The 18,942-nt window shown below is 46.1% G+C and overlaps 1 protein-coding gene across 4 annotated transcripts in view; it reads left to right on the top strand.

The window, feature by feature from the left end:
* LOC144164231 (epoxide hydrolase 4-like) overlaps window positions 1-18,942 on the top strand; it is an 85,871-nt gene that overhangs the window by 17,187 nt on the left and 49,742 nt on the right. For 3 of the 4 annotated variants that reach the window (XM_077694750.1, XM_077694753.1, XM_077694752.1), the window contains one exon: window positions 7,638-7,731. In XM_077694750.1, coding sequence (XP_077550876.1) covers window positions 7,638-7,731 — 94 coding nt within the window. Of the gene's footprint in view, window positions 1-7,637; window positions 7,751-18,942 lie in introns of all 4 variants that reach the window. The other variant, XM_077694751.1, reaches the window with a different exon arrangement.

Here is an 18,942-nt window from a genome sequence, read left to right as displayed (position 1 = left end):
GATATCCACCTTTTTTCCTTGTTGAGCCGCATAGGTGATTTGAAGCTCTTGTAGGATGCGTCGGCCTGTTGTGGTTTTGGAGTCTTTCTAGCTGTGCTGTTTTTTGGGCTTCTACAAGCTCGTCTATGGTATTGTGCAGCCCCATCGCTCCAAAGCATTCATTTGGTGCCGTAATGGGTATACCTAGTGCCTGCTGGTACGCTCGCTTAATGATGTTATTGATTTTTTTATTTCATCGGCCTTTAGTGCCACGAAGGGCATCGCGTAGACTATCCGGCTAAGAACAAAAGCCTGCACTAATCTGACGAGGTTACCTGCTTTCATACCATGATGCAGGTTGGCAATTCTAGAGATGAGACGGACTGTGTGGTGTACACTCGTTTCGAGAGCCTTTATGGCCTCTGTATTGCAACCATTGGCCTGTATGCGAAGACCAAAGACTCTGGTGCTCTGTACCATGGGGATGGGTCTGCCGTCCGCATATAGCTGGATATTGGCAACATCGCGGGCTCGTTTGCAGCCTCTCCTGGTTGGTCTGCAAATAAGCAATTCAGATTTTTGTGCCGAGCAGCTAAGGCCCTTGGGGGTCACATAAGCCACTACCACCTCTATCGCCTGTTGTAGTTTTACTTGAATTTCTCCGTCACTGCCACCAGCAACCCACAGTGTGACGTCATCAGCATATATGCTGTGGTGCCGTCCTATTTTGTTTACTGCTGTGGCAGATTAATCATGGCGACAATAAAGAGAGAGGGAGTGAGAACAGTCCCTTGCGGCGTCCCTCTGCTACCAATTTTGATCTCGCCAGATTCTAATCCTCCAATAAGTAGTTGTGCAGTCCTCCCCGAGATGAAATCTTTGACATAGTCACAGACCTATTTTCCTACCTCAAGCTGGGCGAGGTTGGAGAGCACTGCATCGTGTCGCACATTGTCGAAGGCTTTTCTTACGTCGACGCCTAGTACTGCCCTGGTATCTAGTTGTAAGCACCCGTCTGCATCAATAATTTGGTGTTTAAGTCGTAGCATAATGTCCTGAGTTGAGAGCTTTTGTCGGAACCCTATCATGGTGTGGGGATACAGATCTTTCTCCTCCATGAATTTGTTGAGCCTATTGAGAATGACGTGTTCCACTAGTTTGCCTACACACGAGGTAAGCGATATAGGTCTTGAGTTTTCGAGGTGGAGTTTCTTGCCTGGTTTAAGAATAAAAACAATCCTAGCTGATTTCCATTGGGGGGATAAGGTTCCCCTTTCCCAGCAGTGGTTCATGTACTTGGAGAGTGCGTCTATTGAGTTGTCGTCCAGATTTCTAAGCATTTTGTTATTTATTTCATCAGGACCCGGGGCAGACTTGGTACGTAGGCAGTGTATGGCATATCGCACTTCTGCTGCAGTGATGGGACGCTCTAGTTGCGGATTCGGTGGTCCTTTGTAGGGTGGGAGAGTCTCTGTAGGGTTAGTACCAAGGTAACGGTTTCTGATTTCTTGAATAAGTTCGTCGTCTGTGCCCTTGTATTCATGTAGTATTTTACTGAGATTGTGTCTCTGAGTAAGTTTGCTCTTTTCTGGATCTAGCAGGCATCTGAGGATGTTCCACGTTTTCGCGAGTCCCATCTGGAGCTTCATCCCATCGCAAGTAGAGTCCCAGTTTTGAGGCGTGAGTTGCTTGGCGTAATCCTCAATATCTCTATTAAGTAAGGCGAGTTGCCTGCGAAGGCTGCGGTTGACGTTCTGCTTATTAAGGCGTTTTTCAAGGCCAGCCTTGGCTTCCCACGTGTCTAGTAGCCTAGAGTATGCTTGATGTATGTTGGCTTCCTCGGGTATAATTTTGGTTGCTGCCTGGACATGTGCATGAATATCTGATGTCCATGCTGAGATGTCCTCTATCACTGAACAAATAGAAATTAGTTCATCAGCATTAATTTGCCGGAAAGTGTCCCAGTCTGTGATTTTGAGTTGCTTGCCTGTTGCCCTAGTTAGCGAGGATTGGATGGTAGTTTTTAAAATGCAGTGATCACTCCCTAGGTTTTCTTGAGTGTTCAGCCATGTGACGTTCCGTGTGTTCCTTGTGAATATAAGATCTGGTGTGGTGTCCACGCTAATACTGTTGCCTTTCCTTGTGGGGTAAGTAGGATCAGTGACCAGGCTGAGGCCCATCTGTTGGGCATCTTGCCAAAGCTGCCGGCCTTTGCTGAGGTCCTTCTTATACCCCCAAGCAGAGTGCGGTGCATTGAAGTCACCCACAATAATAAGTGCCTGTTTTCGGGCTATGTCTAATGTTTTGCGAAAAAGATTTGCAAATCGGTGCTTTTGGCGGGGGCTGCTGTACAAGTTAAGCACAAAAAGGCTGCCCTCTGCGCGTTTTTTACCCGATAAAATTTCGACGAGGACGTGGCCTACGGTCGCAATGCCAGTATTGTGTTGAATGGCCGGGATGTTACGTTTCACTAGGGTAGTAACGGTTTTTTTTGGATTCACCCGAGTTCAAGTCGTAGTACGATTTATGGCCTGATAATTTAGCTTCGCCTCCCGTTTCCTGGAGAGCAATTAGGTCTGGCGTCTCCGGTTGCTGCTGATTACTTAAAAACTGCCATACATTTCCCCGTTTTCGTTTGAACCCGCGGCAGTCCCATTCCGAAATGACGTACATATTTGCATTGTTACTCCGGGCCATAGTGTCCGCTGGAGTTATCGAATCTTCTGGCACCTTCCCCCATGTTAGGCCTCGAATAGGGCTTGGATTTGTATGCGCCTACGCCTAGTGTTTGTTGTGCTATTGTTTGCGCGTTTTCAATAGCGAGTACCCTAGTGTTCAAGTTTGCTAATTGCTTGTTCACCGACTCCGCAAATTTGGAGAACATGTCTTGCAGTTTTTCGAGACGAGCATCTATTTTTTTCTAGCTCCTCAATAAACTTTTCGGTTGTCGGGTCACCGGGTTCAGTTCCCGCTTTTCGCTTAAGGGGCGGTGCATCCGCCTCGCACTCGCACATATCTTCTACTGATGCATTAACGGAAACTGGGATTGGCGTTACGGGTTCAGCAATGGGGCCGTTAGGTCGCGCTGCCGGTGGTGGGAGGTTTTTGGCCTTGAGTTGGGCATTCTCTGCTTTAAGCTGTTGGTTTTCTCTGATAACTAACTCCAGCATTTGCTTGATATGCGTTAGCTCTGCTTCAACTGCAGAAGGTAGCCCTGAATTATATTGTGTGTTGTATGGAGCAGTTCGGGAGACCGTGCTGGCCCAGCTCACCTTGCTGTGATCCACCATAGAGTTGTCGTTGAGTCTGAAGCGTGAGGCAGAGCACGACTCTCTGCGCTTCGCCTCCCGGTGACGAGACTTGGAACGGGATCTGTGCCGGCCTCCAGTGCTCTCCTTCTCTGCGGCTGGGGCAGGGATTCGAGGAAACGAACCAGAGCGGCTCCTCTTCTCCGCGATTCTTGCTTCTCGGTGGTGCCCTTCCGGGCCGGCACTGTTGTCGGTGTTGCTTGTGTCCGTGAAGCTGTCCTTGGGTCTGGAACCACGATGCTGTTGCTCCCACTGACGTTGTTTGAGGAGAAAAGGAGTCTTAAACCTTTTACGGCACTTCTTGTCACCAGTCGTGCGGCCTTCGCCACAGATTGCACAGTTCAGTCCACAAACATAATTGTCTGGTGGGTTCTCGAGATTGCAGCTCTTGTAGAAGGGCTTGTCCGGTTGGGGGCAAACATCTGCGCGGTGTCCGAGTCGACCACAGCTTGTGCAGAATTCGTGTTTCTTCTTACGGAGGAAGCAGTGATACTATGCATCTCTATAGTAGACGTAGTATGGGACGCGGCGGCCCTCGAAGACGATAATGACTGAGTTCCTTTTGCCCATGCGTCGGGCCTGTAAAACCGCTGGGTTCTTCTTGTAAACGAGGTGGCGTGTGATGTCTTCAGCGGTGTCATAGTCAGGAATATTATGGATCACTCCCTTGGTAGTGTCCTCCGGGGGAGGGGGGGGCGGCGTATGCGGTGATCTCGTAACTGTGCTCGCCGAAACAGAGCTGTCGGATTCCGTTGTACTTTTCGGCGTGGGCCATCTTTGGGGTGCTGATGACTATGAGGTTTTGTTTGGGGCTTTTCCGAAGTAAATTGTCTTCGGCTTCTTCTTGATTGCTGCGGCGGAGAGAACACCGTCTCTGATCTGTGCGTCATTCAATTTGGCGACGTCAAGTCCGTCCCGCGGTCGGAGGACGATCTTTATGTCCTCTTTCGGCAGCCGCGGCTGGCGCGGCAACCGTATTGCTTGCTCGCGCTTTGGCTCTGGAGTCTCGCTGACAGATGAGGCACTACCGGTGCCTGGTTGCCTCTGAGAGTCGTTCTGGGCTAGGTTTAGCCGTGCGAGTGCCTTGCCACTTGTTTTCCGGTGACTCGAGAGCCAACCGGTATCATTTTCAAAGTTGTCGGGTGAAATAGTCTCACCCTCTACTTCAACGACGTCCATATTGCACGACGAAGAGGCCAGCGGCGCGGTTTGAGGTGGCGTCCTCCCCGCGGTCACGTCCGGAGGCCCCGTGGCACCCGGCGCCATCGACCAGGCACGGCGGCGGTTCCTAAGCGCTGGTTAGGGTTAGCTTCCTGCGGCGTGGCCGCTCGGTGAAATGGGTGTAAAAAGCCTACCGGTGGGCCTGGATTTGTTGGAGTTGGTTCCTCGAACACCTGGAAGACTTCGGTACCCGATGACAGAGCTTTAAACAGGTTGGTCGTGGAATCTACGCCACAATAAGGAAAGATCTCAGCGCCCTTGCGAAGCACATTGCATGAGAAACAATTGGCGCACCGTATGATATCGTGAGTTGCATTCGGAGTGACATCCAGAGTGACATCGGAGTGACATCCAGAGTGACATCCAGAGTGACATCCAGAGTGATATCCCGAGTTGCATCCAGAGTGCGAAGCACGTTGCATGAGAAACAATTGGCGCACCGTATGATATCGCGAGTTGCATTCGGAGTGACCCCCTGTAGCCTGAGACCGCCGTTCACTGTGCCAGAGTCAGCCTGCGTCGAACTCGTAGGCCTCCATGGGAGTAACAACGCAGGAAGTTCGGAGAAGGGTGCTTGAGTGATACCTTAAATTATACTGTTTGAATCGTTCATTTTGAATTTACTGAGAGCATTCTTAGCCAATTACCTCCGCCAAATCGATCGAATATTACAATAAATATACGTAAATACATACCAAATAACCTGGTAAGACCTACAACGCGAATCAACAAGGACGACCAAAAGACGGCAAACACAAGCGCTCATTCACAACTAGTTTTATTGGAGGTATCGGCTCATATATACACAAAAAGTGCCCGGATCATGCGCAAAAAAGCACCACAAAAAACACTGGCGAGATATATCTGCAATCAGAGCGCAGCTTGGGAAAAATGAAATTCACTAGCACGCAGTAACACCGATGACTCGCTGACGCACTGGTCCCCAAATATACACCTACTTGCCCAGCAGTGTGTTCTTCTAAATTGCAAAAAATCATTTGTGTAGGACCTGAAATTTATTGTTTTAAAAAGTTTCGAATTTGCTGCCGTTTGCGAGCTATGTGCTATCCTTAACACACAATTGCATTTTCATGACAGTAAAGAAATATTACTTAGTTCTATCCAACACAATTTATCAGCCAAGCTAGGCACCAAAATATTTGGTTGACAACAGTGCATTCCTAGACGGGGACAAAAACGTGATAGGCTACACAGGAACAGAGGCTGTACTGTGCATTCCTCTCTCTTTTTGTCCGTGCTTAGTACCGCTCGGCGTTCAACGGAGAGATGCTGAACGAACTCACTGAACTTACCATTATATTTTAGTATAACAAAAAACAGACGAAGAACATGACACAGAGGTGCAGGCGCCAAAGAACAGGCTACCCGTTCCGGCTGTGCATCCTTTTTTGCTTAATGTCATTTGGTTACAGAACACCACGTACTAAGAAGACTTTACATTCAGCCGCTATTTGCTTTCGTAGGGCGTAAGCACCGTTGAGGCTGACGAGCTGTCAGTGTCCATACACTTTTTTCCGGTATCAAAAAATGTTATTTGATTGGAGGTAACGGATCGTACTGAACTGGGTTTCATGATAGCCCATGCTGAGCGTTGGAATGGAGTTAGAGCGTTTTTTCGCTTCAGGTTCCAACTAAAGACCGTTCTTGCGACGTTATTTCTTATTCATTTAGGCTCAGGCCTGTGCTTGACGTAACAAGATGAGGAATTTGTTCCGCAGAGGCAGCGATTCCGCTGTATCTTCATTATCATCACGGCAGTTGCTTGACGTCGAAATTTCCTCCTCCTGTGAATTCGCTAAACTTGCGGGTGTGCATGGCTTAGAGAGTGTTTATGATGTAAGTATTACAAAAAAACAGTTTTTCGAGGTTTCTTTTCAGCCTTGAAGTAAAAGACCTCTTTTTGTCAAAAACCAGTAACTTATTTTGCCGGTGGCTCCAAGATGGTTACCGCACACGGTACATATCATCTCACGGTATGGTGACAACAGGTGGAATAATAAGTAGGTAGAACAGGTAGAAGGTTGTACCAGCCACATTGGTTTTAATGTTGAAAGATTTTCAGTTTTTCGTATGAATCTGCGATAGAAAACCTATTTTTGTGGAAACAAACGTTAGCTGTACGCAGGTTCATAAAACACAGCAAATATTTGGGTGGTTTCATTTCGGCAAATATCTTTGGGCCTTGAATAAAAAGACCTAAACGCCTAGTTTCCCGTGGTTCGTTTTGTACTAGGCATTAAAAATACATGTGGCTGTGTCAACGACACCACAATGGGGTAAAATATCGTAACGTAATTTGGCAAAAAAAGTTAAGTATAGGCGTTCCAAAATTAACGAATCTGTATGCTACATCACTACGAATCTTTCAAGTGCTAAATAGCTACTACTCTAGATATTATTACGATAGTGAAATAGGACGGAGTATTTTATGTAGGTTCGTTAACTTTAGAAGACACAAGTCAACCGCAATACTTAAGCGTTAGTGCAGTTTGGTTTTAAGAGTTAAAATAACAAAGCTTCCGAGAGATGTTGTGAATTCTGATGCCACCTTGAACCACGTATTTATGCTTGCAGAAATACTCATGTTACTGAAAAAGTGCACCTTCTAAGACTTTTGTTGTACAAGGTGTGTGTGCCATTGCATTCCTGTTTTAGTCCAGCTGTATTACAAAAAACCCTGCGTTTCTGCCTGCGTGCCGATATAATCCTTCTACGTATTTAGGGTAGGGTAACTAGTTAAAGGCCCCCTACCTTAGCCGCATAATTGTGCCCCAACTCCTTTTGTTTCTTGCAAAATGAAAATAGGTTGATGTGTTTTATTGTATGCTAACAGAACAGTATAAAACCCTAGACTTTGTTGGGTTTTGGGCGAGTTGGTTCATATCAACTCTAAAATTCAGCTTGAACTAAAAAATACACGACGTAGGACGAAATCACTCGCACCAAACCGGGACACAAGAAAACACAGACCCGCATTGTTTCCGTTATGTTCCCACGTCCTCTGTTTTTTTTTTTATCATACTGGTGTTTCATGTTGTTAGGTACAACACGATTTATTGTTTTTTGCCGTAAGAATAAGGATCTGATAACTTTGTTTATAACCCCCAGCGTTGTGGCCCCGGACCTTCGTGGTTACGGCTGGACATCAAAACCAACAGACCCAGCCAAGTACCGCATGGTCGAGCTTGTTCGAGATATCAAGGTTCTCGTTGAAGCACTCAGCAAGTATTTTAAGCAAATTATTAGTTATAGTATGTGCAGAAGTCTTAACTTACAGTGTGTTTTCTGCAGCCATTTAATTTCAATTAATTTCAGGCAAATCTCCCATGATTTGCCTGAAATTAATTTGAACTTTAAATATTCGTTGTTTTAATTAAGGTTGTACACTTAATATTGGACTATTCTGTCTCTTTCACACCTATCACTTTCTCTTATGCGAATTTCCATGGCCTTTTGGCAGTTACGATCTTCCAGTTCCCGAATGTGTTGTAAAGTGTGCTGTCGCTACTGTTCGCTATTGACCTTCCACACTTTTCAAGCATCGAATTTGGTGATAAGACAAAAAGCTGGTATGTAAAATTAAACATAAATAGGCACACTTTTAATAAAAAATCGTTTTAGAGCTATTAGGCTAAAAAACGTTTCACAGTGTCATAATTTTGGAATGCAATGGCGGTGAGAAAACCACAATAAAGAAAAAATAGCAAATAAAGAGTCGCATACTAGAGACTGGCTAATTGCTGGCAAGCACCTAAAGCAAGTGAAAAAGACTCTTTTGATCTGCCAGGACATTCCCAGCCTCCGCGTGACAGCACAGCTAATGGTACGCGTACATTCGGTGCAGGACCACGGTCACGATTTTTTCAACCAATTAGCGGACAACCTTTTGCACTCTCCTGCCCCACCTGAATCTGAATCCGCCCCTAGCCCTCTTCCTAGTGATCCATGCTCCCGCCTTTTAGCCATGAAATCTCTCCTGAGAAAGGACACACGTGCCCTAATTCCCTGGTTGAGGAAGTTTCTCTCAGGAGGCTTCCGGCTGGGGTGGCTCTCACACCTTCAGTCACCTGGGCTTGGTGACCTGCACCAGAAGACCCAGGAACGTGTCTCAAGTGTCGGGCTCCGGCACCTTGCGGTGCTGCGTCGAATATCGCAAACTCAGTCACGTAATGAAAACGGACTTATATCCGTTGCCTCGGGTAGATAACCACCTTGACCGCCTGCGGCACGCTGTTTACTTTTCGTCCATGGATTTGAAGAGCGGTTATTGGCAAATAGAGGTCGACGAGCGTGATCGTGAGAAGACCACCTTCGTAACTCCAAATAGACTGTCCGAGTTTAGGTTCTTAATTTTGGCTTGTGCTCAGCTCCTGCAACTTTTCAACGCATGATGGGCACTGTTTTATCTGGCCTGAAGTGGCAAACGTGCCTCTTGTACCTAGATGACGTCGCCGTATTCTCAAATACATTCGAGGGACACCTAGAGCGACTGTCATCCGCCCTCCAGGCTAAACGAATCGCCTCGCTAACATTCAAGCCACAAAAGTGTCACTTCTGCTTGAGGAGCTAGTTTTTCTCGGCCAGGTCAATATAAGCTATGGTGTTCCCGTGACCCTGACAAGCTTTCAGCTGTTTCTCATTTCGAAACACCTACTGAAAATAAGTTCGTTGGGCGTTTCCTGAGCCTCTGCTCATACTATCGGCGATTCGTTGCCAATTTAACCCACATTGCAGCCTCTCTCACAGCCCTTACACCAAATGACGTCACTTTTGTCTGGTCCGCTGAACAGCTTTAGAGCAGTTACGGCTTTGCCTGCAGACCCCACCTGTTTTAGGCCACTTTGACAAGAAGGCAGCCACTGTAGTGCACACTGATGCCAGCACTGTGGGGCTAGGCGCTGTTCTCGCCCAAGGGCAAGATGGTGCTGAACGAGCCATTCCCTACGCAAGCCGAACGCTGTCACAGGCCGAAAAAATACTCTGCCACCGAAAAGGAGTGCTTGGCGGTTGTGTGGGCCATCCTAAAATTTCAACCGTACCTTATGGTCGCACGTTCAAAGTTGTAGTCGACCATCACTCCCTGTGTTAGCTTACAAACCTCAGAAACCCGTCTGGCCGCTTGGCACGCTGGAGTCTCAGACTCCAAGAGTTTGATATGACCGTCGTCTACAAATCTGGCAAGCAACATTCCGATGCAAACTGCCTCTCGAGAGCGCCGGTCGGTAACTCTCCCGCTGGTGACGATGACATCGACAAAGAACCATTGATTGGAGTCTCAGTGCGGCCACCATTTCGGAACAGCAGCAGGAAAACCAAGAACTGCTACTACTGATCGACTTCTTACAAGGCAACGCCACCATCCGCCCCAAGTGTTTTATCAGAGGTATTCCAAAATTCTGCCTTCGCAGCGGCGTGCTATTTTCTGCTTGCGCAGCGGCGCGGCGAATTTAGAAGGAAACTTCGCCCCGAATGGCCGGCGTTACATTCTTCGCGACCCGCCACCATTACGCAACGACATCTTGCATGCTTGTTATGATGAGCCGGCCGCTGGCGACATTGGTTACGCACGCACGCTTGCAAGAATCAAGAGGGCGTATAACTGGCCAAACTCTAGCCGAACGTGAGGGTACGTCCGAACTTGTCGAGACTGCCAGAGACGCAAGGCTGAGCCAGGCAGACCTGCCGGATTTGTTCAACCGGTTCCAATTCCTGAAGTGCCGTTCCAGCAAGTGGAAATGGACCTGTTGGGCCTCTTGCCCACCACTAAAGGGGAAAACAAGTGTGGATAGCAGTCGCCACTGACTACTTGACCAAGTACGCAGAAACAAAAGCTCTTCCAAAGGTCACCACGCTTAAGTGGCACAGTTTTTCCTCACGAGGATAGTTCTCCGACATGGGGCTCCCAAAGTTAATATTAGTGACGGTAGAACCGCATTTACCGCGAAACTGCTGCACGAAGTACTCACACTCAGCGGCACATCTCAACGAAAAGCCAGTGCGTACCACCCTCAGACGAACGGGTTCACGAAACGGCTCAACAAAACTATTGCGGAAATGCTCAGCATGTACGCTGATGTTGAACACCGGACCTGGGATGCTGTCCTCCCCAATGTCACGTTTGCGTATATTACGGCTGAGCATGAAACGACTCGAATGACACCGTTCACCCTCCTGTACGGCAGAGAAGCTGCAACAATTCTCTACGCCATGCTGTTTCATCATCAACCATGGTATGGCATCACCTCCCAGCAATTCGTACAGCGCGCTGAGGAAGCCCGGCAGCTTGTCCGCCTCCGCATCACAGAACACCAGCACCTCGACGCTTCCCGCGACGACCTTCGCCGCCGTCACGCGGCATTTGCACCAGCTGACCTTGTTTGGGTTTGGATAGTGGATCGACGTCGCGGATTATTGACAAATCTTGTGAGCAAATATTTTGGGCCATACAAGGTACGTCGTCAACTTAGCGAAGTAACCTTCAAGGTGCTACCCGCGAATTCGTGTGTGGCCGGTCGTCGTCGATCTCGACCCCAGACGGTCTATGTAGTACGTTTGAAACCGTATGTTTCGCGCTAAGCCGACTTCACGACCATTCCGGCTACGGGCCATGTTAACAGTGATCTTCAGCATCGGGACAATGATATTCTCGGAGGGGGATAGTGTTCCGAGTGTAATCAGCGACAGAGCGCACACGGCGCCGACGCAGCATTCTCTGTTGGCTATGCCAATCCTCCGGAGTGGGTGTGCGCCGTTCTGGCGTGTCTCCATCATCCTCATCATCATGGAGATCACAAGCATGAACATCACCGCCTAAGGCAGGAAGAAGAAGAGGACGTGCCCCTTTGTGAGCGCGTGTTCGTGGTGTCACTGCAGCAAGGCATCAGGCACAATTTTCTGGAAATACATCCTCTTTTTCGCTGACCTACTGGCCTTGATAAATTGTTGCACCGTGACAATACACATAAATTCATATATATATATATATATATATATACAGAGTAAATGGTATTGTGTGATTGATACGGCGCTAGCCTTGTTTAGCTTAGTGATACGCGTACAGCTCTGCTGTAACATCAGGATTGCAGTGTTGTGCAACATCCCCAGGATAGAGGGACACTAGCCTCCGAAACCTGTTGGTGCTATTTACCGGCGCTTCGCTCGTCCGAGCGTAACTGAATGGCTCAACAAACGACCACCGTTTGATAACGAAGGCAGCTACGATAACCACCTCAGGGATATCCGTAGCATGGTGCCAGCGGAACGTTGTAGCAAAATGTTATGCTTGTACGACTAACGTACGTGGTTCCCAGGGCGTTTAAACATTTTTTAATGCTGAGTATGAGAACAGGCTGGATTTCAGGTTGTGCCACCTTCGTTAACACAAAATTGTGGCGCGCAGAAAGCAGGTAGGAAAAATTTCTCCCGGGTTTGAATAGTTCAGGTTGTGGCCTACAAACCATTTAGTGTAGATTTCTTGCAACATTGTTTGTGTAGCTCCCCTACAACACTTTTCATGGCTTTGGTGAGGCTTACTGCCACGAGCTCTGAAAAACTGACGCTACGTGGCGCCTCTCCTTTTTCCTGGAAGGAGTGGAGATGAGAACCCCCTGCCCTCTTTTTGCTCCGCTGAAGTTCACCGATGGCCCCCCCAGCCTCAATTTGCGTCGACACGCTTGTTTCAGCGGGAAGGCGGCGTAGCGACTTGGCTCCTTGCGCTGTGAACATTTCACGAATCGGTATTTTCTGAAGCTGGTTAGACGCAGCTGAAATTGTAGTTAAAATTTTGGTACCGCACGTTCCAAATACTTCCGGCACTTTTTCATCAGTGTTTTTTTTAGTGAGTACTCTGAAATAAAATTGTTTCTCGATGGCAAGAAATATAATTACCTAGTTTTAATACAGTCACAAACGTCGCCACGCCCTTGCACATGGCCACCTGGAAAGTATATTCCCTTAGGAATGAAGGCAGCCAGGCAACAATAAACCGAGGCCAACAGTTTGAGAATTTCTAGCACCAGCATTAAATGTGTGTGTAAATAGAATGCGGTTAATAATAGTTGGAACTATTACCTAAGTCTAAAATAGCTCGTAAGAATATATTGTGCCATTGTCTATTACAATATTCAAAGTATTATTCATATTAATTATAAAAGTGTACGTGATAAACGTTACTTTCACGAAAACGCAGATACGGCACCCAAAATTCACAAAACTTAGATAGTTCACGTATCTGCTGTCATGCTAGATTTTGGTTTGACGATGAATATGATGTAACCGCCCTTGACTTTATGACTCAGCTCCCGCACGCACAAATTCGTCTGCGCGCACACTCGTTTTGTGCGTACACAAACTGCGCCACAAAAAGTGGAGCGAGTATATGTTGAAGGCGGTTCACTCACCAACGTAATGAAAGACATCTGGAGAACAGCTGATTTCAGGAGTGACGGCTTCCGGTATTTTAATCAACAGCCATTCACTGTAATGGCTCACTCCATGCCTATACATGGCGTTGTAAGCACCGGTACTTAGCTTTTCAAGAAAAAACATGCTCTGTCACTCCCTCCGTTTGTTTCGCCGTTCAGTGTACTCTCAGATTATTTACTGGTAAACCTTATAACAATATATGGGTAATAACAGCACTGAACACTAGGTGATGGTAGCCGAAAGTCCACCGTCAGGAGTCCCACCATTGGAATGAGTAATGTGAGAAAACTTAAGCATTCCAATCTGGTTTAGAGAAGATGAATCTCACTAGCCGAGCATTGAGGAATCCTGCGCCTCTTAGTAAGACGGGATCAGTGGCCACTTGTTCTAACAGTAGCGGGAGGGATTCACATCAATTTCAATTACTTCATGAATTCATAAAAATGCTCGGCGACGTCTGGGTGTCATGAGGCCGTTCCTTCGCACTGTCGACAGCAGTCGTTCATACTCCGGTGGCTGAGAGGGTGGTAACAGATGGTTTAATGGTTCATCGTGACATCTCTTAATACGCATAAATATTTCCTTCGGATACATAGTCATATACACATCCAATACTAGAACTAAGCTCTCGTCCCAGCAGCGTAACAGAGATTCGTGGAGAACTTGCTGCTTTTTAGATACTAATCTATCTTCCCTGTGAGCTGCAGGGTATAACTGATGTGAAGTTGCTTTTTTACGTACGTAGGAGCCAAGTCTTTGCTGGAACTTGCAGTGATCAAATCCAGTAAAAATCATGCAATGGCGAATTTGAAGTACCAATACAAGAATTTATTTTAGTAGGAACTACAAAGCAAATACCCATACGAAAAAGCTATGAACGAACTAGCCAGAACATAAAACACATAATAAGCAGTGACATATTCGCATATAACTGCATTTGTCATCGCCGTTACAATATTGCGAAGTATTTACAAAATAACATCAGAACTGCAAAAGCACAATAACAATGCACAAAACTATATTAGATGGCAAGCGCTGAAGAAACTGCGAAATAATGTACGAGAAAGGTCTCATTACAATCACAGCAGATTGTCGGTGTCACTGGATACGCTGTTTTGGAAGTTGTTGCGGGTGAAATAACTGGGCCGCTGACCATGATGTGAAGAGACCACCGCTTAAACTGCCGCTATTTTTGGTTTCGGATCTAGCATACGTCATGTTGTTCACCCGATGAAGCTCCACAGGATTATAGGTTTATCATAACAGACAAACATAGGATGGTTACAACCCATTACCAGCTGCCTTGCGAAACCTGGTGAGTAGTGGAGAAAGGTTTCTGAAACGGGGCTGTGATATTGCGCATGAACTATTCAAACAATTTAAAAACTTCTGATGGTCATCTTAGCACTTCAGCCGTGAAACTTCGCGGCAGTTTCGAATGCTTGTTGCAGAGAATGAAATAAATGAATGCAGAGTTCACATAGTCTACTTATTTGGTAGGAACCCGTGCATTGACGGCGGATGGCACCTCGTGAACTTGTGAAGGTCAGCATAGTAATACAAGCGTGTTACCGGCCAAATTTATTTCTATTTCTTACAGGATATGCCGAGTATAACGCCAGATACACACCTAGTCACTATAATTCCGGCTTTAACGTAAGGTTTTAACGCAGAAGAACAAAACTAGTTGCTCCCGGTTTCAGCTAGAAGATTATGAGCCTGATGGATTACGCCAAAGATGCGATGGCGCCTGAGTCCGTACCAGGCTGCAATACGGGTTATTAAAGCGAGCACAAAAATGTGAGTAAAAGGTCCTGCCTCATGCGAGAGCTCACGACTACTTCCATTGAACGTCCGGGCGCCGAACGGCGACATCTCCCCCGCTTTGCTTGTAAACATAAAAAAAGCGAGATATGTACCACCAATGTAACCCAATATGTACCACCAGAGAGATAACAAACAACTGCCTCTGGGCCCCTCGAAAGCATAAAACATGATTATCACAGCTCAGATGCGGCACCGAAATTTTAATATATGTTCATTTCAAAAATAAAAAAAAAAATCTAGCGAAGTTTTGATAACACAACGCACTCCGTGAAGTCACACTCACAATACAACCACTTGTATGTACAAAACACAAGGTTTAAACTGACGAGTTTCATGAGATATTTCCGCGCTATTGGACATCTGTCTTCTGCGCCATCACTTGAGTTTTTCTGTTGCCTATAAAAATTTGGCGCTGTTTCCTTGGTGACTTAACTATTGTTGATGCGCCAATCAACTGCAGCTCAGTGCGCAACTCGGCAGCGTCCATTTCTTCGACTCGACGTGGTGTCTTTTCTACCACGTCCTTTTTCTCTGCCCAGCGTGACCTCTTAGCACGACTTCCTCCAATTATGCCTTAAGCACAGTAAGCAGTACCAAGCTTTCGCACACCCCAGCTTCACGGACGTGTTCCAGCGTTTCCAGCCTCTTTGCGATAAATAACGCATCAGCTGTAGAGTTGCACTTGTTAGTTTAGCTCAGATGTCAGTTAAACACGTACCTTTCACGCGTACCAGAAGTCACAAATATTCAGAACAGTACCGCAATCATTACTTCGGGTGTTGTCATTTGCACAGGTGGGGACAAACATTGCTGCTCAAGACCGTGCACGCGTAATAGAAGTCACAAATATTGAGAACAGTACCGCAATCATAATTTCAGGTGTTTTGTCAGTTCACTGTTGGCTCCAGTTTTGTGCTGCACAGTCTAGACAAAGATGCATTGATGCTCCCTTGATTCCAAGACATGTGTAGTAAAATCGCAAAATCAGCAGCAACACGCTCGAATGTTCTTGCCGGTTGCACTGGCGCATTTTTATGCAGGTTCTCCAACTAGCGGGACCACGCCGGAAACAAAAAAAAAACGCGGACATGGCGTCACATGAAAACTATGTATGCTCTCAACCATACGCCCGCGCAGAACAGCGAGCTGAGGGCCAAAAAGAACCAAAAACCTATAAATGTATATTTATGAAGATATGTTACCTGCTCACAGCCACCATCGTAATAAAAAACAATACACGTGAAAAGTGAGCACAAAAAGCACAAAAATAACGTAGAGATCATCAACAGAGCAACAAGAAGGTAGTGTCAACAGGAATTTATAAATCAAAAACCCTAAATTAAGAGCCGTTTCATCAAACACTCTTTCCAACCATGTATACCTTGACATTATCCGACCCGCTCCATTTAAAACGTTGTCGCTCCGTATATTATTGATACTAACGTTGATTTCCACGTCGCCTGCTCAAACAATTTTATCCGTGTGGTCTGAAATACGCCGGTAGAACTACTGGACAGGCCGTTCCTGCCATTCGTGGGTGCATTCGATACGGGTCAGGGGAAAATAAACGTTAGTATTTAGATGGTTCCTTACTTTACTTATAACACCCGCGCTGGCTCAGTGGCTAAGGCGCTGTGCTGCTGATCACGAGGACGCTGGTTCGATTTCCGAACGCGGCGGTCGCTTTTCTGATGGAGGCGAAAAGCAAGAACGCCCGTGCGTACGAGATTTCGGGGCACGTTAAAGACCCCCAGCTTGTCAAAATTAATCCAGAGCCCTCTACTACACCGCGCCTCATCACCTGGGTTGCGTCGGCGCGTTAAACTCTACAATCAGTCACTCTCAATAACGCCGTAAGTAAAAAAGCGCACGATACGAAAGCAAGCATAGGCAAACAAATCGCTGTAGTTTAAAAAGTAACGTATTGGAACCTCAACAATACTGTTATTCCGTCGAGATCCTTTTTTTCCTACCTCAGCTCCGGCACCTTTTTTTTAGCCAATATTTCTTCCGGCACCATTTTTTTGTGCACCTAAAACGACGTTCGTCAGTAAATCACGAAACGTCACAGAACAAGATTAAAGCCTACTCTTTTGAGTGTTTTCTCACCAATCCTCCCCCATTACCCGCAAAAAACCTCAAAACTCGAAAAACCTCGTTCCCTCCCTGTACTCGAGAATTCAAGAAAAAGGATCACGAAGAATGCAAACAGTCAGTTTTATAAAGCCATAGAAACTTATATATAACTTTATAGAACTTTATATATAACTTTATATAACTTTATATAACTTTAAACTTTATGTATAACTTTATAACTTTATATATAAACTTTATAAAGCCATAAAACAAAGACATGCAAGTTCTCGAATTCTAAACTCGAATTAACATTCGAAACACAGAAATAATCAACAAACTTAAGTCACTGCAGTAAATTTCCATCCACAACCTACAATCTGCGAAAATGAACACTGGCAGTTTTGAGCAACGAAGCGCACAATGCCGTTCACCGAGATGTTTGCGCACCGAAACGCCACACATATATATGTGTATAAATACGTACTCGAAGCAACTTCAGAGGAGACTGGACAGGGAAATTGAGGATAAGACCAAAACGTCCATCCTCATTCCCGTGCAAAAAAATCATATGGTATAACAGCGCAAACACCCACGAACGAAAGAAAGGAAAGACGCGGAAGCGCTGATATCAGTAGGCCATATCTTACCGAAACGAGAAGACAATATAAGAAGGGACGATGAACCTAAATATAAACCCCGCGAAACAAACAAGGAAAGGCGCTTCCCGTCGGTAAAATGGTGTTAGTGAATGGCGTTAGTGAAAACGGCGTTAGCGTTAGCGATGACTGAAAGAGGCTGGGCCCACAAACCACAAAACATGGTTATTTAAACAGGTGACATTCACGAAAATTCGTTTCGTGCAACCAGTGCTAGCAATAGTTGACAACAAAGTACCTCACACGAATATTGCTGCTTCAAACCCATCAGATAACGCAGGAGCTTTATCAAAACATTTTTGTCTTTCTAGGTCTGTACAATGTTTGGCCACATGAGTGACGCCACTTGAGCTACATCACGCCTGTTGACTGGCTTCCTTTCTCTCACAGAAATGAACTTATTTGATAGCTACATTACAGAAAACCGCCACAAATGCAAAGCAGGGGCCCTATTCACGACTGCACAAATTGCCTGCAATTTGCCGCAAGTCTTGTCTCATTGGCTTTCAACTTTGCTCACGTGCTTCCGGTTGACAAAGCGGTTGTGTGTGTCGCCGTCATTTTGTCGTTTTAGGATGTTTACGGGCACCAGTTCTAAAGTTTGCCTTATTTCTCTTTACTGAAAGTGCATAATTCTTAGCCGGCAATAAAAAACCAGACTAAAAGCACTAGACATGACAACGTAGGCATGTCTTTGCTATTCAACAACAATAATGCCTGTAATACACACCCTCTCTGTGATTGGCTGAGGAGGCATGACGTAATTTAAACAGTTGGCGGGAATAATTATGTCAGGCATTGGCAACTTCAGGCTGCGTACAAGTGACGTAATGCTACCTAACAGCTTGAAAATGGCGGCTGTTCTTTTCGCAAAATACAAGCAAAAAAAAAATTGTCCCTGCATTCGGCGCCGCGAAATGTCCGCCAATTTTCAGCAGGAGCAGTTTCGCATGCACGCTGTTTAAAGCATGTTTTCTACGGAAACAAATTATAGTTTCAACTGCTTCCAAGTCAGCGAGCATGGAGCATACAAATAACGTGCAGTATTTTGCTTTTATGTTTGGCAATAAAATAAAAAAAATATTTGTTCGACGTAACTTCAAAATAAGAGGGCAGTACAAGCCTCTCCATGACAAAGAGAACCCAATGCATGGCATTTGTCCACGCTCGTCATTGTAAGCTGTTGGGTCACATGATCGAACTCAAGAGAAAAATAACAAATGAAAGTGACTCTTTGCTTCATTACAGCGCTGACTGAAGTTCAGATTGACGAACGCGTGAATCGGCGACATCGGTGCACTCCGCGGTTATCAGGCGTAGCGCTTCGCTGCTCTTATTGTCACAGAAGCGATGGTCGCGGCCGTCTTTTTCTGTGATCACGCCATCAACTTGTAACATAGCAGCAGACCATGGCGTGGCGGCGGTGGCTG

Source organism: Haemaphysalis longicornis, unplaced genomic scaffold (assembly GCF_048455015.1).
Source record: "Haemaphysalis longicornis isolate Haplotype H1 unplaced genomic scaffold, Haemaphysalis longicornis Haplotype H1 scaffold_13, whole genome shotgun sequence".
In the NCBI taxonomy this organism is placed as follows: domain Eukaryota; kingdom Metazoa; phylum Arthropoda; class Arachnida; order Ixodida; family Ixodidae; genus Haemaphysalis; species Haemaphysalis longicornis.
The sequence above is the reverse complement of the archived record's forward strand: the minus strand, read 5'-3'. Positions and strand labels throughout refer to the sequence as shown.